The sequence below is a fragment of the Dinoponera quadriceps genome, unplaced genomic scaffold (assembly GCF_001313825.1).
Source record: "Dinoponera quadriceps isolate SergipeBrazil2010 unplaced genomic scaffold, ASM131382v1 scaffold4681, whole genome shotgun sequence".
Classification (NCBI taxonomy): domain Eukaryota; kingdom Metazoa; phylum Arthropoda; class Insecta; order Hymenoptera; family Formicidae; genus Dinoponera; species Dinoponera quadriceps.
The window spans coordinates 1,172,618-1,196,033 of record NW_014561157.1 but is presented as its reverse complement, the minus strand read 5'-3'; the positions used below and the strand labels follow the sequence as shown (position 1 = coordinate 1,196,033).

The 23,416-nt window shown below is 42.4% G+C and overlaps 1 protein-coding gene across 2 annotated transcripts in view; it reads right to left on the bottom strand.

The window, feature by feature from the left end:
* Positions 1 to 186: 186 nt before the first annotated feature.
* The window catches only part of LOC106750899 (UNC93-like protein), a 61,873-nt gene continuing 38,643 nt past the window's right edge, over positions 187 to 23,416 (bottom strand). For both annotated transcript variants that reach the window (XM_014631518.1, XM_014631519.1), the window contains 3 exons: positions 15,445 to 15,607; positions 6,518 to 6,785; positions 187 to 537 (listed from right to left, as the gene is read on the bottom strand). In XM_014631518.1, the coding sequence (XP_014487004.1) occupies positions 218 to 537; positions 6,518 to 6,785; positions 15,445 to 15,607 (751 nt within the window). In that variant the 3' untranslated portion in view covers positions 187 to 217. The remainder of the gene's footprint in view (positions 538 to 6,517; positions 6,786 to 15,444; positions 15,608 to 23,416) is intronic.

Here is a 23,416-nt window from a genome sequence, read left to right as displayed (position 1 = left end):
GGGGGGGGGGGGGGGGGGTAGAGGATGGAGGGTGAGTTAGCGTCGGATTAGCGTGGATCGGGAAAAGGCGAGATCGAACGGTCGATCGGCTGTTTTCCGGCGGCTTGCCGTCGTCGTCGTCTCGATTTCCCCGTCGACGAGACGAGATGAGCGGGCGAGCGAGAGCGGACGGTCCCGTCGTAATGCGAAGATGAGAGAGGAACGACCACGTAGCCGCTCACAGGTGGGTGATGATGATCTCGTCGTCGAGATCGTCCTTCTCGTCGTCGGTCTCTTCCGGCTGATTCGCCTCGGCTTGGGCGGCCTTCGGGTCCTCGGCGATCGCCTTGAGCCGCCGTTGCTTGCGCCTGTGCAGCAGCTCGACGACGATGTAGCCCATTGTGCCGGTGATCAGCACCGTCAGCATCACGTACAGCTTCATACGGGCGCAGAGGTGCGTGCTGTACGCGTAGGCGATCACGAAGCCGGCGCTCTCCCACAGCCTGTAGTTGGAGAAGGCCGCCTCCTTGTTGCGCCTGAACAACGTGCCGTAGAGTCCTGCGGAGATACAGAGAGTCGATCATCAGCAAGTCGCAAGGCGTGTGATAACACCGCGCGTCGAAGCGGTGGAAGAAGTAAATCAATCACCGAGAAAAAGTGTTAATCCTCGGATTTAATCAATTTTATCGCAGCCAAGCAAATTTCATCATGGCATGCTGTGAAAAAACGAATTCGTCTCGATTAACAAGCACGATTGTTAGACTTTTCAACGAATACGTATCTTTATCTTAGGTAAAAGATTTGCTTGAAACGAAGGACAATTTTTTTTATGAAGAAATTATTTGTTTCATTTTACATATTTATTGTGACCGAATGATATTTTATTTGGTTAAGAGATATTCTTTCAAACCGTAGCGTTCTTTCCGTTAAATAATCGAGTTTTCTGAGTTGACTTGATTGAGTCAATAAAATTTTTATTCAAACAAATATTATTTCGTATATGTTGTTTCTATGAAACGAATTTTAGTCAAATAAATATTAAATCTAAAGAAATACTAAATCTAAAGGAACCCTTTTCTCTGTGTAGTCATACAAAGCCCGGTCTATCGTTTCCTACGCTCTCATTAGCTCGTATGGATTAATTAATTCTTCATTAACTATTGCGAATTTTGCAAAATGATACGTGACACTTTTTTGCTCAATTTCACCTGTTCTACTTGCCCACCATGCACGAGAAGCGAGAAAGGTTTGCGACACCCTGTACATCGTAATGTATATCCACTTTATGCGCATGAAATGTTTATATAACGGATATTATTTGTATATTATAGAGTATTAATATATACGCACAATAAGGAAATATCCTCGTAAATATCAATGTTACGTGGGGATTGATCGGTGCTTTAGCACCAGTTTTTACATCCGCCACAGTCTCGCACTGCTCTCGTGCGTCACGTCAAAGCGATCGTAGAATTTAACGGCGCAAAGTTGCGTTTCTTATTTCAGCAACAACGACGACCACCCGCGAATTTTTAATTCGAAGCTGCTCCACGCGCGTCGAATAATAATTTCGACTCGGAGAGAGGAATTTATACAGATTATTATCGGGTTACTTTGTACCTTGATTAACGCGGCTACGGTGTTTATATTATCGGCCAACGAGGCGAAATTTGGGGGGGGGAGGAGGGAGGCACGAGACAACAGCGTTTCGCGAGCGTACTTGAGACATCGCTGAGCGTATTTGAGCGTTGCAAAACTGGCACCGCACTCGTTAGGAAATCACTAGCGGCCAGCTAACGTCGAGAGATATCTCGTTTGTTACGGGTCGACTTGGCAGGTGCTCTTATCGGATTTGCGGTAATTGTATGCGGCAACGCGTGTGGGTGCATCCAGGTACCACGTGCGTGCATCGAGGTCGGTCGTGTCGGCGCTTTATGCTCATCGTCGCGGCTCGTCCGCAGCGACGGCAGCAGCGGCGGCGGATTAACGAGTCCGCAGGTGCCGCGTGCGCTTGGATCGAAATCCTTGACCCGGCTCTCGTTAGATACGCCTTCGGAGAGTACATAATGACGGTAATGATAGCGCATCGCCGGCGACTGGATCCGTTCGCGAGACTCGCGCGTTAGAAAAGTAAAAGACCTCTATAAAGAGACGGGGAAATGCCGCGGAAGAGAATACGCGGGAGAAGACGCGTATCTGAATCTCAACAAGTCAGAATCTCGGTGCCTCCGTTGATGGACGGTTTACAACAAGATCGAAGAGATCGCGCCTCCGGGCGGTATTTATTATAATTAAATAAAACATAGGTGTTTCTTCGGCGTTCTCTCCATATGTCGTACTCGCTTTCTTGAGAATTGGCATTTTCCACGCAGAGAAAAACATTTCTGTGGATTTAATAAAATTTCTCTCTGTAATAAGAAACAAATCTGTCTTTTGGAATGGAGCAAACAAAGGAATGTCTGATTCAATAAACAGGATTGTTGAATTGTTGAAATAATAAATATTTCTATGTTAAGTAACATCTTTCTTTTATATTTTCGTACAAACATTATAATGGTTGTCACCAGCAATAAATTATTTGAGAGAAGCAATACTATGTTAGAAAAATATTAAAAATATTAAAAAAATGTTAGAAGACATTTAAAAAATTACTTCTTTTTGTTTTCGTAGAACAAATATATAACGAAATCAATTTTTTTATTTCGAAAACGAGATATTATTTCCTCCAAATATTGTTTTTTTTATCAAACAACAGTGTTTACTTTTAGTGAGACAAAAAATCTTAAATAAAATTATATTTGATATTAAATTATATTGTTTATATTAAAAAGAAAGAGCCCAAGTCAAACAAACACGTATACTACATCCAAGGAAATCTTTTTCTCTGCTCAGACAGTTTATTTGTATTGTTTTTTAAACGTTTCTAAGGCATATTTTAGACATTTGTGCTGTCTGGGTTATCGCGTGACTGACAAAGATAAATATCACCCTACCGCTAAGAAAGCGATTACTCAATTTACTTTCCTTCTTTTAAGTAATAAGTTATCTTCAACACAAAATATCTTTTCTGATAAGTCTTAAAATATACTCATCACAAATTTTGAAAAACTCATTATCACAGCTCATCGTATTCAAAAGGAGAATTTGTTCTCTCTTCAAGAATATTATAAATGTTATCGGCGAAAAATTAAATTCGATTAATTTAAATAAATATAACCAAAGTTTGTTTTAATGTAATACTTTTAATTATGAAGTACTGAACTCACTAGAATTCAGAATACAGTTTGAATAAATCTGCTCATGTACTTGTAATATACTTACGGGTATATAAACTTATGAAATACTTGAAACACGTAATATTTACTTAAATGCAGTATGTATTTTTCTGCATGTGGGGATATCAAAATTTGTCAATCAAAACTGTCTCTCTTCTCAAATTCGACGGGACAAGTGAAATTTTTTTGAGCCTACACGGCCACTCACGGCGATGCGCATAAGCGTTCGACAGAGAGAGAGAGAGAGAGAGAGAGAGAGAGAGAGAGAGAGAGAGATACAACGTGGTCGTCTGCACATTGTGCGGTTTAACGTACACGGATTCAGCGTACGGATTTGCATATCGGTTTCTGCAAAATCTGCCGGGACTAGCACGGCTCGACAGATTAATCTCGGCGCGGTGATTAATCTCGCCGAGGATCCGCGCACCGGGGCACAAAAAACACACACCCGAGAGTCGCTTTCCGGCAGTGTAATTGTGCAGAAGCTCTAATTACACCTGTCGGGAGAAACACCTGTTGTACGCGAGCAACGCGAAATTGCTGTATGTCATTCGCGGCCGTTTGTTATTCGTGCGAATTTCCGCGGCGAACGAGCGCAAAATCAATTCGAAATTCCATCGACGTACAATATACGCCGCTCGCTCGCTCACTTTGTTTTTATTATACCTCAGAAAAAAGTGACCGCGATTATCTCTCCCCCTCGCCCTCTGCCCCTCGCGCTTATGTTAGGTAGCCTAAAAAGCGAACGTTCATTTGTAATACTTAACGCGACTTCTTCGTCGCGGCTAATTGCGGAATGAGTACGACCTGCAGACGAGATACACAACCGCGAATCCCATATCCTTGAGCGCGAAAGGCTGGCGGAAAAAATGGTACCAAGCGGCGTTCCTTTCTTACATTTGCCACGAGAAGCATTATCTGCGAATTTTTTCGGATACAAGCCAAGACAGACGCAAAGGCCGGAATCGTCATCTTCCGCTGACACCGGGTGTGTATATTTACGCGTGTGCGAATTATGACGAAAGGGATCCCCAATGTTCTCCCGTCGAGGGTACAAAAAGGCACCGATGATAGATTGTACAATTTACTGTTTAGAAAGAATCACTTTGAGACACATCGCGTCTCGCACGGAGAAAAATTTTTTACTAGCGCAGCAAATTGTTACTATAGTGACTGCAAAAAAGATCTGTTACGCGGAAAGAATAATTTCGCTGTTGTACACAGGGAAAAGGGTTTCTTTAGATATAGTATTTCCATTTATTTGACTAAAATTTGTTTCATAGAAACAACATATACGAAATATTACTTGTTTGAGTGAAAATTTTATTGTCTCGCTCAAGGAAATTCTATTATTTAACAGAAAACACGCCATTATTTGAAATAATATCTTTTGACCAAATAAAATATCATTTAGTCACAATAAATATATAAAATGAAACAAATAATTTCTTTAGAAGGAAATTATCTTTCGTTTCAAACAAATTTTTTATTTAAGATACGTATTCGTTGAGAAGTCTAACAATCGTACTTATTAATCGAGACATTACAGTTTCTTTGGAGCATGCCAATGATGAAATTTGTTTGGATGCAATTTATTAAATTTGAAGAAATCTTTTCCTCAACGTAGCAAAATGTCGTCGCGACAGCGGCAAACTTTAGCTGGCATAATCCAAACAAATCAATTTGCTGTCACTATGGTAGCGAACAATTTGCTGTGCCGGTAAAAAATGTTTCTCCGTGCGCGAAATTATACATTCGAAATCGTGATTGATCGTACCTTCCGTGGCAGCCGATGAAAATCATTATCACGTGACTTCTCTATCGATTCGGTTGATTATACGACGACGGCGGCATGTGCTAATCGCAAAGAGATCTGCGCTATTGACGATGTACACGTCGCGGTAGTTACCGGAGCAATTAGTTGCTCATTAATTCGCTTAATTTATTGCTCCCCCTCGCGGCATGAGTGAGTTTTTATCGATTACGTCACGACACCTTTCATCTACTCCGTCTTTTATCAACGACGAGTACGGTCGCCACGTGTAAGAAGAAGGACGTATAATTTTTACGTTCGTTCCAAAAATCGTGAATGGATCGTCGCTTACGTAACAAGCGATCGTGCAAAGTGTAGTGTTTTCAGGTGGTGTCACAGCGGATGACTTAACTCGGCCGCCGCAGCGGCAACTCGGTGACGATGAGATCGTTTCTTTTCTGGTCTTCACCGGTCAGCGACCTTAACTCTCGGTACCGAGAGAATTCTTCTGCGATTTGTCGAAACAAATGACTGAGAGCGAGACGTATCCAGGCGGATATTTTTTGACGTAATAGCTGTAAAGACGCCCGTTAAGATGTACGACGCACGACGTGTCAATTTCCGCATTCTTCATTGTGAATAAAGAAATTTAGCAGCGCGTCTCGGTCGCACCGATAATGCCGATATATCGTCGCTCAAAATTCATGGATTCGGTTGCCGAGGCGACAAGGGAGGCGCAATGAATAGAGAGATTCGCGTGCCTGAGACGTTCCCTCGCTCACCGTGTTATGAGCACAGCCTCAATCCGGCACGGAATACTGATTAATTTTTTTACTCCCGCTGCGACACGACGATGTATCGCTTGGTTCGTTACGTCCGATTGTAAATAATGGCACGCGAATCGCGATTATAATAACATTCGCCTCGTAATGCCACGTGCGCGGCGGCTACAATTGCTGCGGCAGTCGAGGCGGGTGGTGAGAAATTGGCACGTCGGGAATAACGATGATCTCGAAAAACCATCCGAGAGAATCGGTATAATGCATGAGTTAAAATCCATCAATATTCACCGGCGATGTTAACCTCGCAATTTCACGTGCTTCCTTATCACATATTCACGATCAGTTTAATCGATACACGGAAAAAAAGAATTAAACAAATTAACGTGATAATGAATGATAAGCAAACGCGTTTCGATTGAGGAAAACGGAATTTCTCGTTCCTAAGAACCGAGAATTGGGCTCAGAAGAATCAGAAATTCTGTTCCTTTCAACCAAAACGTCTTTGGATTGTTCATTGTCTCATATTAATTCAACCAATTTTTCTCTCCGTGTGTAATACACAATTTGTAATACGGCGAGTAAATTCCTATTTTTCACGCGATAAGTCCTTTCTCTCCTTTCAACATTCGCGCGATCCACCGGTTTTTATCTCACGACATCTCGACTGTTGTGACACTCGACATTTTACGCATGTTTTATTGCGGGAAGAGTACAAAACAAACACTCACCGTTAACCTGGGTCTGCCACACAGCATCGCCCACACCCCACAGACCGGAGACGGAGTAAAAAATATAGGGATTATCAGGGTGAGGCTTCCACATGAGGAGGACGACCACGAGGGAGGCGTGAACGATGGCACCCAGCGCCATCAGCGGCTGTCGGCCGACGAATTTCATTAACGAGCCGAACAGCAAGGAGCAGCCGGCATTGACCACCCCGAAACAGATCATGACGTAGCCGACCTTGTGGACGCCCAGGGCGCAGGAGATGTACGCCTGGAAGACAAGCACAAAAGGATTCGATTTAATACTTGCTTTCTTTTTAGTTCGCCGAAAACGATTTACGTACGACGTTTCGCGAATCTTTTGTACTACTAATAGAGAAAAGAAGAGAGAGAGAGAGAGAAAGAGAGAGAGAGAGATGTAGTGCTGATAAATAAGATCGGTAAGCACACAATGATCCTCATTATTGACGTTATATATTGTTAAATATAGTTTTCCGATTTTTATCAAGTATCTGCTTTGACTTTTGTGGTAGACAGCCAATCAGAATGATTAAAACGGATTTTCGGCGGATGTTCCACAGAACATTTTCTACTCTACCTTGTATTAGACTTTCGTAAGAAACAAATAATAATTTATATTTAATGAAATAATAATTTTATATTGAAAAAATATATTTATACAAATATAAAAAAAGAATATATCTTAATGCTATCATCAGAAATTCGTACGTAGCATTAATCACAAGACGGACAAGATGTAATCGGTTTTTGTCGCTTTCACGTAAACATCGATTGTTTTCGTAGATGTGCTAATCGGATTTTCAATCCAGACTGTTGCCAGTCAGTCTGGATTGTACGCTATTAGGCCGTTACAAGTAACAGAATAGTAATTTTTTTCTTTCCTATGCATACCGAATGAACCACTGCCCTTATCTCGAAGCTGACGTCAGACTTCTTTCGTGTGCATCGGGGCAATTATAATCGCATCAATCAACACGTGACGCGCACAAAACGGGACGACAAACCGAGCGGGAACTCTTTCAGCCCGTGAATTCTATAATCGCGTTTTTATCTTCGTCTAAATCCATTACGTGCGACGTGCAAATTATGGACCCATCGTTTTGAGTCTACCGATTCGCAGATGCGAGCGTCCTTGAATAATCAAGAACGTCACAAGGACATTCTCGACGCCATATCCGGATCCGTCTAGCTTCGTACGTCACTCTTGTTTTTATTAAAAAAAATTTTTGGCAACCACTGGCAAAAAACTTTTTATGAAAGCTAAAATAGAAAACGTATTAAGTACTTATCTCGTGCGATCGCTCGGCCCGATCGTTAACCCGTAAGTGCCTAATTAAATTCCGGATTCCCTTCGCAATTTCGAGTTGGAATTTTTACGACGGTCGTATAAATGTCTCTTCAAAGGACACTCAACGCCTTACGGTCAAGTTACGATTCGACGTGGCACTTAACCGGATACCGTGTTATTTTTGGCAACATGCCGGCACATTGTTGATTCGAAGCAACGTATCTTCGATCCTCTTCTCATTAGTTACTCGGCAATGTCGGCGGATTTTATTATATAATCCCGGATAAACACCAAGATGTCGAATGATTCATTTATAATAGTGTACCACATCCGCTTTAATTTTTTGTACCGCACGTAATTAGCGGAAAATTTAATATCTCGCAGGTGTTATCTTCGTAACATACTACCGGTACCATGTTGTACCAATAAGTCGAGAAAACAAAGGAAGAAAATCATAATAAAAACGTTTCATTATAACAAGATTATTAATTAATATTTTATTTACGAGCGTTGAAAGCGATAGATATTTTTTGAGCTCGTCGGTGAAAGCACTTCATAACGCTCGTGGAATATGAGATGAAAACTCGTTAACACTTGGCGACTTATTGTAACGCAAGTGGAATAGTTTTCTCGCGCATCATTGCGCATGCATTCTGTAGTATCTGCTTTTTCTATGCGCATTGTGCATGTCATTATATCATCTCGTGGCTCAAGGCGAGCGACTGTACCATTAAGCGAGTTCAACGAGTGAATTCTCGAAACATCTCAATCAATACGGCGGATAACGGATGGGCGCTATTCTGTTCAACGTGAACCGATAAATACGGCAAACTGATAAATCGACGAGCGAATCTTACTTCTGAGTCACACGCATTTCCGGTATAATGTAAAATTTATCTCTATTATAGAAGGATGCTCGGTAAATTACAAAAGTATGATCACACGAAAGTACGTGCACGATGTGCAATTTAAAAAGTTACGCCATGTGTTTGCGAGCACTACTATGAATTTTCCAATCTTTAATAAGTCACGCGATCAATAACGAACATATTTGCGACCTGAGAAATTTACAAATATAAATTATCGTGCAAATTCGATTTTTACATATCCTGTAAATCTCACCTCACATTTGTCCTCGCATTCCTCGTGCGTTTTCTCCGGGCTATAATTCATACATATTCTTGCTAGTAAAAAAAGAAGAACCGACCGAGAAGATCGGGAGGAACGATTAAAGGTTCCTTCGACGACGGACCGCGGACTGCAGTGTCGTTACGTTGGATGTTTAGTCGCGGACGTCGCATCATCGCGGTCCTTTAATAATTCAACGCGGAGACGGAACAGCCGATCCGGCCGTTTTGAATGGGCTTACGTGTGTCCCGAGGCATTTACTCGAGATCGGCTCGCAACGAACCGCGGGGCCACGACACGTGCACGCGTATGCGTGCACGCACGCGGTGCACGTGTGAAGGGAATACTGGTACGCACGAGATTCCAGGTATGGAAGCGGTATCGCCGGATCGGCGCGAGAATAAGTTCGTGCTGCTATTTATAACAAGCCCCAGCGCCAGCTGACTCAGCACAGCCTGCAACCACTACAACCTCCTCTTCTTTCTCTCTCTCTCCTTCTTTTCTCTTTTTCATCTCGTTTTCTCTCCGTCCGCGTTTAATTGCCCAATTACCCACGTTGCTCCACAAGTCGAAGACGACGTCGTGTACGACCTGTCGGCGAACCAGTTTCGAACGAGTCGCGATCGCGGGCGAGGCTCTTTTTGCCGTAATACAGGGTCGCTCAATAACGAGGGGGTTCACCCGAAGCGCGACCTTCCTCGATTAATTCCAGCCGCTTACGTGGAGCCCAGCTTCCACGTCAATGAGATGTTCGACGGTACCGAGGAGGATGTAACTAATTCGATCATCCATAAATAGATTTCTCTTTGGATGGAGGAAAATCCCTCCTATCTCTCGCCCTTTATCCCTTCTCGCGTGTGAAATATATCAAATATATGTATTAGCGTTAATTCGGAATGAACTTGGGAAAATCTACGAGTAGGTGTGCCAAAGCGTGAATTAATTGCGTCTTCTTGAGCGTAATTTAACTTCAATGCGTTACTTCATAATTAATCACAGTTATGTAACAAGATTTTGCACAGAACGCGATTTCATGAGCACGTGTATACAATCAGGTTTTCCTGTTTTATCACGAAGGAACTCTTGGGCGTGCTAGAGACTACGTCTAGTTTGACCACCCATACGTAGCTGTATCTTCATAAGGAGATCGTCCTAAAGTGGAAAATACCCAACATTCCCGCTTACGGGTATGCGTAACATCGCTGGACAAAAGTGCACAGGCTGGAACTCCGGCCGGTAGAGACGAAAAAGTAAAAGCTGACCCGTTAAAACCGTCATAGCTCGATCGCGATCCGTACGGTGAAAAATCGAGCGACTCGCCGCTCCGACGTCGCTCCGAGGCTTGTTTTTGCGCACAATCGCGATACCGTACACGTCCGAGAAAACGTAAGGATACGGGATATCGTTGGGCGGGTCAATTGCCGGGTAGACAGCATGTAAATTACGCAAATCCATCTTTCCAATCGGGCGAAATAATTCGCGCACGGTCAGTGATTACCGCCACGATTTCTTTCCCCGTGTGCGCCCGACGACGAGTGGCTTTTAATTGCATCCACTGCCACATGAGCGAACAGGTATCGCGTTACATCCTGCTTTCAAATATCTCCTTGTTTAATGGTGCTCTTGCTCGCGTGTCGGACATACACACGCACAAACGACACGCACACGCATGCATTGTCGAACGAAAGCGTCTGCTTGAAACGTCTCTTTATTACACCCGCTTCTGCTTTTCTTTCGTTTTTCTCGCCACATCCGCGCAGTATCTCCCCGACTAATGTATATTTACTTTCTAAATCTACTTCACGTAATTATTATATGATACGTTGATTATCCTTCCTCTCGTGTAATTCGAGATACCAAAAGAATACGCGGGTCGAAACGAACAATTTCCTGCCGCTTTATTGTTTGATTGTAAATCCGCCACGCATAAATCTCTCGGAAATAACGTTTTGTGGGACACGTTTGTCCATAAATATCCGAATCTTCGTTGACACCTACGTAGCACCGCGGATAAACCGCGCAATATAAATCATTTATGAATAAAATCATCGCCGCCACGAAAGAACCAAAGCAGGCGTGATTCCCGCATCTGCTGTATCTGCGATCGTCAACACGTGCTTCCGGAGAACGATCGCGCGTCCTCGTGCAGTCGTCACGCATCGACTACCCGGTGTTCTACATCTGGCGCGTGTCCAGGTCGATCCTTCGTCGCGTATCGACGGCGTATTCGAGGCGATCCGAATCGTTATCCGAGGTCCGACCGTGCGAAGAATCGAGGAAAAGACGAGTCGCGGAAATGGCGAATGGACACGAGCGAACGTGACTTTACCGCCACCTTCCGCCACCTTCCGCTTTGTAAACGATACGAGAAAACTTGGACGTTAAGTGGGTCAGATGCTCGAATGCACGCGAATGACGATGTTCCGACGAGAGACGATCAATCTGGCGTACGTTAATAAATTAGTCCGCTTCGTGAAAACCACAAGCTGAATATCCAACGGATGTCTCTTTGAACTGATCGTTGCGAATCGATAAAAGTTTCTATCAACGAGCCACGCACCGAATGACAGAGGAAAAGGTTTCTTCAGATTTAGTATTTCTATTTATTTGGCTAAAATTTGTTTCATAGAAACAACGTATGTGAAATATTATTTGTTTGAATAAAAATGTTATTGTCTCATTAAAAAAAAAATCTATTATTTAACAGAAAGAACGCTATTTGAAATAATATATCTTTTAATCAAATAAAATATTATTTGGTTACAACAAATATGTAAAATGAAACAAATAATTTCTTTATAATAAGAAAATTATCTTTCGTTTCAAACTATTTTTTTATTTAAGATAAAGATACATATTCGTTGAAAAGCCTAACAATTGTACTTATTAATCGAAACATTCGTTTTCTTCGGAGCATGCCAATGATGAAATTATGTTTGCATACAATAAAATTTATTAAATTTGAAGAAATCTTTTCTCAGCGTACAAAAAAACTTTCACAGGAAGTAGTTCGATATGATAAAAAATATATACCGTCATGTGTAACGAAAAAATAAAAGTCTTCGCGAGAGTATGCGAGATGTAAGATCTATCGACCGGAAACCGACAATAATCCATGTGGAAATTAGAACCGGTGTAACAGATCTCTCTGTTCGATTCGATCGAGGCAATCGAAGCGGATCAGAAGATCAGCAGAAAAAGATCAGAAGCACAGAGAAAAAGATTTCTTTGAATTCCAGTATACGCGTTTGTTTGACTTAGATTTGTTTAATATAAACAACACAATTTAATATCAAATATCATTTTGTTTGGAGGAAAATATTGTTTCAGAGTAAACCATGCTGTTCGATAGAAGAAGCAGTATTATTCTAAGGAAATAACATTTCGTTTTCAATACAACGGAATTCATCTCATTATTTGTTAAATATTTTTCCACCAAAATAAAGAAATTCTTTAATACTTCTTTTGGCATTAAATTTTTTTTTGGCTTTGGCATAAAATCTATTTTTAGCATTATGTTACTTCCTTCGAATAAATTATTGCTTGCAACAACCACTGTAATTGTTTAGACAAAAATACAAAAGAAATATGTTATTTGACATAAAGATATTTATTGTGTGAAAAGCCAAGCGATAATCCTGTTTGAGCCAAATACTCGTTTGTTTGCTGCATTTCAAAAGACAAATTTGCTTCAATTAAAGAAATTTTATTAAATCCAAGAATATCTTTTTCTCTATGTGAAAGAATGTGACATCGTCGTCGGCTTCGCGATCTTGACCGCGCTTCCGTGCCGAGGAAAAGTGTTCACCGGATCCCACCACAATCGATCACAGACTTCCACTATCGACGACGAAGAGGACGAAGACAACTCCGCCGGACGCGACTCGCGACGACTCAACCGGATCGGGGAAGGTAGTCTCTGGCGCCAGTTGAGTCGCGCAAAAAGAGAAAATCCACCGTAGAGACTGATTGGATGCAGCTCGGCGCACGGCCGACGAAATGTTTCCTTTACCAGTCTCTTCTCGTAGCCTCGGGTTTCCTCGGAAGTAGGTTATCCGCGAATTCTCAGGACTCGATCCAGAGGTATCGATGATACCGAAAGATCATCATCACGAAAAGGGCTGTTTCTTTTACGATGGCCGAATATCAACGGGAAAGACAACTGAATGGTTTTTTTCATTCCCATAATTGTGACGGTGAAATTAAAGTTTTTATCGACTCGAAATCGTTCGGAGGAAACTGCTTGCGATCCGGAATGATTTTATTATTTACACAGAGCTTATTATTTACTTATTTATCTACGTTAATTTAATTCGATTGAAAATAGCGGCAGGTTTGACGAGAACAGCGTACTGGCCGGATACTGATCGTTGATCTTCATCAAATCATTGCTCATGAGCTCTTTATAACAAATACGAATCGAATAATATGAGATGCCCGAGTGATTTGAAGCCCGTGTGGAAAATTTCTTAGGATCTAATTGGGATCCAGTCCGACTTCCCAAGATAATTAATGAATTCTAGTTTGGAAACCTACGGTTCATCGATTGTTATAGTAAAAGGAAAGCTTTCGGAATATTTAACAAATCTGTCCGATCGATCGTAAGAGTTACCTTTATAGACATATCCTTTAATTTCGACATATTTTGTAAAATTTCTGCAAAACACTGACATGTATTTTGCTTCTAACGTCATCAGACGATCGCAAACAAGACGACTGCAGCGAAAAACTAGGAGCCTCGAGCATATAACATTAAAACTGAGCAAACAACATTAAAAATGTAACCCCGTTAATTGATCTCCCAATTTGATCTTTGGTCAAACCGTCGCTCGATTCTGGCGATGACGGTTGCACGTACCGACCAATCAGCACAGCGGAAAAGAAGCTTTATTTCATTCTAGGGAAAAGAATGGGATTCCCCCAATTGGTAATCATAATAGGATGATCTATCTTGGGACAATATTTAGAACGATTCTACCTACGTTACATATGAAAAAATTCTGGAAAATTTCTACGCGACCGGCTAGTCAAGTCGTCTCGCAGAATCGGGCATGTCTTCTCCTCCTCGAGCGGACCGTCGCTTTTGCATCAACACGTATCCGATATGAAATATTTCTCCGTACCGAAGCTTTTACCATTCCCGAGGACCGTCGTTCGTCACGACAAATAATTAACGTCCGCTGCACGCCGCGCGACTAGTTCGCGCTATTGCGGAACGCGGCGTCGATAAATCTTCGCGCGCGGTCTGTAACGCCGTAAATACAGGCCGGATGGTGCGCAGCGCAGGGGAATAAGAAAGGAGCGCCTATAAACGACCGAGAATACGGAACTCCGCTTTTTTGTCTCCCTCCCCCCCCCCTCCCCTCTCCATCTCTCTCTCTTCTTTCCCCGCGTCTCTCGTTTTTATTATTTCTTTTTTCTTTCCATCGCGGTGACGGCCCGAGTTCGGTTAATTACGCAGGCAGATTGAGCTGACGTCATGGCGCTCCGTCAATGTCGGATCCTGGTACGCATCGTCAAGGACGGCCGTTTCCTTATCATTGCCTGGCGAAGAAGCACGGCGGAGCAGCCGGTGGAAGAGCAGCTCGCGACGAAAGGTCGACACACGCGAACGCGAGGCGGTGCGGTATCGCGTAGGTTGCAAAACGGAATGCCATTGTTTTACCGAGCCGACAATGCGGCACACAATGTGCGCGAAAGGGAGTGACCGGCGTCGATTTATATGACGGCAGCCGCGAAGCTAACATTAGAAAGTGCCGTGCGCCGTAATAGATACGAGCGATTCCACCTATCCGCGGTCAATTCGTTGCGTGTTCGTTTTAACGCGTATTAACGGCTCAAAGAGGCGGATCGCGAGAGCGAAATCTTCACTGGAAAAGAAAAAAAAAATGTTACGTTCGAGTGAATATCTGCTGAGGAGTATTAGAGTAGTTTATTTTACTCGGATTGAGTAGATATTATTTGAATGCAGCACTTTTTTTATCTCAATGTGCTACATTCAAGTAATATTTACACAATCCAAATGAAATAAACTACTCTGATACTCCCTAGCAAATGTTTATTTGAACGTAACAATTTTTTCCTTCAGTGTGCGATTTGCTTTCCGCGATGAAATTTTGGCCTCATGTTAAATCTTGAATTATAACACAATAGGAGTTGAGATAGTAAAAAGGTTCACAATTTCAATTCTAATAATATAATTTACTCCTATTTTGAATCTGACGATATCTGAAATTTCCGTTTCCGCATTAAAATAGGTTTATTCATGATAGCATTAAAATGAGTAATCTGTGGATTGAAAGATTCAAGAGAGAAGTTAATAAGTATCGAAGTAGATTTTCATTGGTTTATAGGCCATTTAAGTAGACTATCCTTGAGAATGTTAAAGTAGAACGTCAGGATTTCAACTCGAATCTGCTAAAAAAATATTGCTACGGGAGAACATCGTTTTCTGCGACTGGAAATGATCCGTCTGTGCGTTTCGAGGACTCACCTGCGTGAAATCGGCTCCGATGAAGGCCTGCTCCATGCCGATCCATACCGTGATGGGTATCAACAGTTGCTGGTAGGGTTTCTTCAGCTGGTAAGCCGTAGCAGAGAGCAGTTGGATGCCACTCAGCTCTTGGCTGTCCGAACGTCGTTGCTTCTCGCCGTACCTGAAGAACAATTTGGAATTCTGTTAGCATTGCTTTGCATTGAGACTAGTCGGTCATATAATTTATGTGGTTCCATTCGTTGGAAATTATCCATGAGCCACGCTTTAAATCGTCGCTCGGGGACGAAAATAGAGAAAAAGAATTAGCTGCCCACACGATACAACTGAAATTTAGTTACCAGACTTAACTTTAAGCTGTGAGAGCTAAAAACAGGGCACAGGGACGAAGAGAATTAGCTAAATTAACCAAATTTTAGTTGTATCATACGAACAGCTAATTTTTATCCATGGGAACTAGTTTTTCACTATGGGAGCTAATTCTCTTCTATGAAAGAAGCGTGCGAAAAAATCGACCCGATATTCCGGGAAGGCGAAATTACGCCGGTGAAACGATTCACCTAATAATACGTTTTAGCGATGATGGAGGAGTTCTTATTCATTCCGCTTTTCCGCTATTAGCGAAGCCTGCGCAATCTTCTGGTAATTTAATCAATTTTCCCCCGATGATACAAATTTCATCCACGTTTTACGTCTATTGCACCTTTACGTCTTCCGACATCGGTCGTTTATCGCGGGAATAATATGGGCTCGAATAATAGAGAGAATAATAGAGAGAGTAATTTGGAAGCGGAAGCTTGTCGAAATGAATGTGCAGCATTAATTTATATCCGATTTTGCTCGAAGACCGGAATTGTTCAAGATTCATCGGGCTACATAATACTATCGGGATAAACGGCCACAATGATCCGCGCGGTTATGCCTCATGATGATCATAATTTCGAGCGGTATACGTAACTTGTGCGGCGCAAGTCGAAAATTAGACGAACAAAAGAGCGGGAAACGCGAATGATGACTGGCTGCCGTTTAGAACGTATGATTTTCCGGCAGACTTTTGCGCTGCTATTCGCAAAGAGGAAGAGCGCGGATGGGGATTAATGACGACCGCGATTAATTATCATCGCGATTGTACGTTCACGTACTTATTCAGCGTCCGTGCAACGCGAGCCACGCGGAAGCGAGTTGCGCAATTAGCAGACTTCCACCGGGGTATCGTTGCCATTGAGCGGAACCCGCGCAAACCGCATTCATTCATCGTTTCGGGTCGCGCTTAGATGAAGATACATCGTGCGACATATTAATCGAGATCACGTTTCGCGCTACCATCAATGATGAATCGGTCGTTGGGCGAAACAGTGACACTGATCGTTCTTCGCTGTTGGCGCTGATAATGTTTAATTTAATTGCACTTTCGAATTTTACATTTAGTTTAATTTGAAGAATTAAAAAGATCTCATAGCTCGATTTTTTCCTTCCTGTCTGAATAAATCTGAAGATAAGAGAAGAGCATCGACGAAATCTATATAATTTTAAATAAGGCTCATAGCAAATAGACGGTTAATTACGGTATGTACACGGGAAAAAAATTAATATTAATTCAAGACTCGTATTCTCATATATAAGCGAGGTTATAATCTTACACATGAAGATAAAACTTGTTCTTACATAAGAATATGTAATAATAATAATATATTAATATTCTAAAAGCATATTCTTGTTATTCAAGAATCATTTTTCTGAATTGAAAAGGAAAAAAATATTAGATAGTGGAATGATATAGATTATCCTCATATGCAAGAGCAAGTTTTATCTTATGCATAAAGATACATATTTTTGCTTATATGCACGGAAAAAAGGAATTAGTTTTCAATATGATACAACTGAAATTTAATTACCATATCTAGTTTTTAGCTGTGGGAGCTAAAAGCTAAATACAGAGAATGCAAAAAATACGCTAAAAACTCAGCTAAATTAACTAAATTTCAGTTGTATTATACGGACAGCTAATTTTTCCCGGTGGGAACCAATTGTTAGCTGTGGAAGCTATTTCTTTTTTCTTGTGTACGAGAATACCAGTCTTGAATTGATACTAATTTTCTTTCGGTGTGCCGTATTTTTACAATAAAGGCCCGTTAAAACGTATACAATGTGCGTTGCGTATAAATAATTTTGAAAAATTTTAATCGGATGCCACAGAAGGACGGCGGCTAGGATTTTTTATTTCGGTGGTAATTCGGCGCAAAATAGCAGCCTGATCGAAGGTAGTAAACGGGAGAAACGCGGGGGGAGGGGGGAGATAAATATCAGGGAATTTTAGAGACCCATTTTTCGTCGCGGAGGATTAAAATTAAACTGTCGCTGGAATGAGAGTCACTGTCGCGGCGAGATCCTGCCGCTAAATTTAGCCCGACGGGCCAGGTGGACGTAATCCGCCCTGAGGGCCCGGGGGAGAAGAAGTTAGGGCCCTCGCGAGATGCAACGACAACAACGTCCGGTGTCTCGCGCCGCCGCCGCCGTGTCGGCGAATTCGCAAAATAAATCTCCCGGCGCGTCGCGAAAACGCTTTAGCACACACGGCGGCGGCAGCGGCGGCCGACACGCACGGCAAATGTTCTCCACCCTGAGCGACGGCATTCCTGAGAACACGTTTGCTGGATTTCTGGGCCCGAAGCCACGGCCACCGTCGCGAGCCGCGCGGGGAGCGCGAATCGGCACTTGCGCAAAAACAAGTCTATGCGTCTCTCTCTCTCCTTCAAGCGGAAGGAAAGACGTCGGTACGCGCCGCGTGGTACGGCGACCGGCTGTTTTTCGGCGTTATGTACCCTCCTCGGCAGGATCCGATTGCTCCATATCGCTTTCGAATATCGGCGGCGGCTCCTCGTTAATCGCGGCGATGTTGACAACTTGATGAACGGCCGCGAAGAAGAGCGTGTCGCCGTGACGAGTGATGGGATGATCGGCGACTCGCTCGGAAGACCGTCTGTGCATCGACGGCGGGTTATTGCCGTGTCGATTATTATTTTTCATTTCTCCTCTCCTCTCGTACGCTGATTCCCTCCGTGGCGCCACCGGAGCCGGTTCGCGTTTCCGCGCGTCTGTCGAAATCAAGAGAAATCATCGGAGCGGCGCTTCACGAACGACATGATTGTTCGGGCCGCGATGATTAATACGACGATGATTTAACGATGTACCTTGCATGCGTGGATTCCAGCGGGATCTTATCGAACTTTCAGATTCAAATTTCCAGTCGTTAAAATCGCCTGGCTGGCGACCGCTCGAACAGACACGGCCGTCTCTTCGCGATTATCTTCGTGATTTCTAAGTCCAAGATCCATCCGAAGTTCCCGCTGTCGTTCTTAAAAATTCTTACGCGATGTCAATCGTAAATCCGTTATTCGCTTAACCCGTATCCCTCGTTCGGCATATTGAGAAAAAAGCACTTCAAAATTTATTTGTGGAATATAAGGCTTATTTCGGTGAGATAAACCCTATTTCTTTGTGAAATAAACTTTATTTCTGCAAAATAAATCTTTTATTCCGCAAATAAAATTTTTAATGCTTCTTTCTCAGTGCAGGTTGTTCGATAAGTTCACAGAGCTTTTTCCGAGAAATTCAAAGCCAATATTTTTACAGTTAGACATAACTTTATTTAATAGTGTAACAACCGTTTATTTTTACAGTAGGTCATCGAAAAAGCGGGAGAAATAAAATTATGAAATAAAAAATGCTACATTCAGGTAAATTGCTCAAGGAATGTTGGAATTATAAATATATATTATATACTTGAATACAGCATTTTTATTATTATACATTATATATTATTATATATTATATACTTGAGTACAGTACTTTTTTTCTTTCAGCACGCTACATTAACTCAGGCGATATTTATTTAATTCGAGTAAAATAATTACTCCAATATTTCTTGACAAATATTTACTCACATTTTTTTTCTTTCAGTGTATGTTTAACTGTAAAAGTCATCGGTTTGGATTTTTTCGTAAAAATCCTCCCGAATTAATCGAACAACACAATAATATAATATGAAAGATTTCTGCAGGTTGCGCGCGCGCGCGTCACGTGCCTTCGCGATTATGTTGTTTGCTATTCCGCAAAAAGCGACCTGCCTCGCGACTCCTTGATTTACGCAACGTCGGCGTCGCGTTGGAAATCACCACGATCTCTCTCTCTCTCTCTCTCTCTACGCAATCCGATCGATCGTCCGCAACACCGGAACGACACAACGGAGAGCGTATTAGCACGCGTCACCCGTGCTCTTTAGCGAAAAGCGCGCTCGCTTATGAACTCGCTTATGAGTCGCCGTACGCTAATCCAGATACATACATAATTCAAGAACGGCTGACTCAACGGGCTACGGTACCGGTCAGTCTCGCTGCACTCTGCGACCCGTTCGAGGACATAGGGAAATGTACTCGATCGTTAGCGCCAATGTAGTGCGCGGACCGTTAATCGCGATCCCGATTGCGCACACCGAGAAAAAAATTCCTTTGGATTTAGTAGCACATGTTTGTTTGACTTGGATTTATTTAACATAAACCACATTATTTAGCATCAAATGTCATTTTGTTTAAATGAAAATGTTTCACTAAAGTAAGCCATATTGTTTGATAGAAAATCAGATATTTAGATGAAATATTCTGTTTTCAATAAAGAAAATTTATTTGACTATATATTGAATATTGTTTCACTGAAACAAAAAGAAGTTCTTTAATATCTTTCTAACCTAGTGTTATTTCTTTCATAATAATTTATTGTTTTATGTTATATTATATTTCATAATTTAGTAATTACTATTGTAATGTTTGGATGAAAATACCAAAGAAATGTGTTGTTTAACATAAAGATATTTACTGTTTGAGAAACCAAACAATCCTGTTTGTTGACCAAACCATTTTCGCCACGCAGTGAAAAATGCTCCAATTCATTTTCGTGCGTATCTTCGCTGTATAAGAGCATTTATAATTTTGTCCAACTAATGAGATGTAACTTAGATAACATTAAGACGTTTGAAGACGCCGTGAAAACGTGTTTTAGATAATAAGACATCTAAAAGACATCATTGAAACATCTTTTAGACATACGTATTTGGGGAAACTTCAGGAGGAAAAAATCAGTATTCTGTCGGTGAAATCTTCGAGTATGACATCCCCTTAATTCCCTTTGCAAAAGCAGATTTTTAGCCACGCTTCTTTTTCATTAATTAATAATAATAAAACTATCTGTCGTCATTATCCGCCATTTTCTGTCACCTCTCAGATAATCATCTAATTTCGCTTTTGTAAAGTGACTCATCCTTTGAGACAACGAGACCATTAAAACACAACCATCGACTACGACCTGATGAATTTTCGCAAGCTCCGTTGCCTCTAACGATTAACTCCCCCATGTAACTGCTCGTGACCTCTTGGACATCCCGCAGTATCCAATGCTCTCTCTCTCTCGTTACGAGTAAACTTTACGTTCTCGCTATCTCCTTCGTTTTTCGCGTTTTTTGCCCCGACCTCGCGCCATTTCTCGCACCGGGTCGTGTGCGAACATTCACGTCGACGACCCTGTAGCCGTAAGTGCTCCTCTTTTGCCTCTTTCAAGCGGAGCTGCGCGCCCACCATATTTCCGCGCGGCGCTTTCCAAGCGGCGTGCAAGACCCCGACTTGAACCGTTACGGCGTAGCCTTGGGAGCAGCGCGCGAATGGAAGATAGCGGCAACGGCGAAGCGTCCCGGCCGCACAATCTGCGTATACGGATCTAACGCGTTCTCGTCTCTTACGTAACGCTCTCCCGTAGTAGTATGCAGATATCACCGACGATAATGTCGTTACAATAGCTGAGGGTGGGAGTAAAGAGAGCGACGACGTGCGAGCCCGCGGAGCGCTCATCTCTTTTGGCACTCCACGAATAACCTGCCAACGTGGACAAATAAAACGATATCAAATATTTTGCTTCTTCTCACCATCTCCAATGGAATTCCTGAAACTTTCCGCAATTTAGACTCGATAAATTTGCATGGGAAAAAAAACATTAGCTCCCACAGCAAAGAACTAGCTCCTCCGGCTAAAAACTAGCTCCCACAGATCAAAATTAGCTGTTCGAACGGAGAAGAAGTTTGATTGAATTTACTAGACAGTGAAAAAAATAAAATGCGTTTCGGTCGAAGAAAACGAAAGTTTCTGGTTTTTGTGATCTAAATTTGGTTCTTATAACCAGAAATTTTGTTTCCTTCAACCAATACGCGTTTGATTTGTTCCCTAAGGTCTGACGAATTCAATCAAATTTCTTTTCCCGTGCATATAATACAACTGATGTTCAGTTAATTTAGTTAATTTTTTATCACTTAGCTCTCACACCTAAAAACTAAATTTCAGCTGTATTATATCGACAGCTAATTCGTTTTTTTCGTATGCAATATTTAATTCGTGTAACTCGATGTAATAGGTCTTCTCGTTGTTGTTTTTTTTCTGGTATTAACAACACACTTATAAATTTATTATTATCTGTCTGACAGCGAATTTTCAGGAAAAGCAAAGAAAGAGCGAGATCGCGTTCCGAATGAGTTATAGCAAGAAGCGCGGCGTCTTCCTCGATTTATTGCCATTCGGTATGCAACGCGGGACTAACGTAACGTTCGACTCGCGGGAGGAAATGCACTTCGCTTGTCTATTTAGTATGTCAATTTCAACGGTTTATGACCGCCGCCGTGGTTTCGTTTTGCGGTTCGCATTGCTCGACAACGTCGCGAACGTTATGCAGGTCAGGATTGTCTTTCTCTTAACGATGTCGCAGCGACACAGTCTCACGTTGGCTACTGCGAGTTAATAAACGGGCAAGCGTACTTGCCAAGCAGGTTCACTATTTTTTTTTCGAAACCGTCCGCTGGCAATAATGCAATGTTTCATCATGGAGGAAACAACCGCTTGCGTTCTTGTTTCAATCGTAAGTTCTCCCCGTGCTTCGTTATTTATTTATTATCCCAGGAACACACTTGATAATCTTTCAATTGTATCGCAACAGGTACATGGGGAGATTGATTTTTTCAAAAAACTGATAGATCTTTCCTCCAAATTTGTTTAGGGGGAATTTTCATTCAGAAAAGTCAGAAAAGGTGTTTTCACGAGAATTTTTTGTAGGAAGGTACAAAGACTAACACCAAACTTTACACATCCTCCTTTATTATTATTTTTATAGTTTTTCGAATTTTCGAATGAGAACACCCCTTTATAATTCTCTAAGGTGATCGCGGATCGACATGCACTTTGCCGCAAAACTCTATGATCAATCTCGTTCTAATTATTCCGTTAATTTCCGACACGCGGAATCAGCCGCGGGATCTCGTAGAATGCTCGATGATTAACACCGTTAATTGCTAATCCACGACTTTTGTATTAAAAGCGTAGCTCACAATGCGGCGGACAGGCGACACGCGAGGCGTTTAGACCCGCCGGCATCGCAGCACATGCCGGTGCCGGAAATCGAAAGTGAGTCAAGTGTTCGCGCGCGACACGTGCGGTATATAATACACCTTTGCCTTGTACCTTCCGTGTGAGTCTTTGTCTCTCTCCCTCTCTCTCTCTCTGTCCGAAGGTAAATTAGCGACATGCATACCGCGCCGACCGGAAAGGGATATGCGCGGAGGAGATGCGCGAGGCGAGCGACGAGGAGGGAAGACGTCAGTTTTCCTAACTGCACCGGTATTATGTGCCGCGATCTCGCGGCTACGTCTCACCGTGGACGATTATCGAACCGCGCGGCTATATCTTCGTAAGCGATCGCATGAATGAAGCGCGCGGCACGCCGTACCATGATGCGTCACTCGGTGCGCGAGGGTTACGTAACGAGGCGGCCCATTCGCGAGAGACTTCGATGCACGGAGAGGAAGAGCGGAAAGAAGACGCTTTGATTTAGACCCCTCCGAGGAATCGCTCACGGAAAAATACGGGAACGTGTCAAAGGCGTG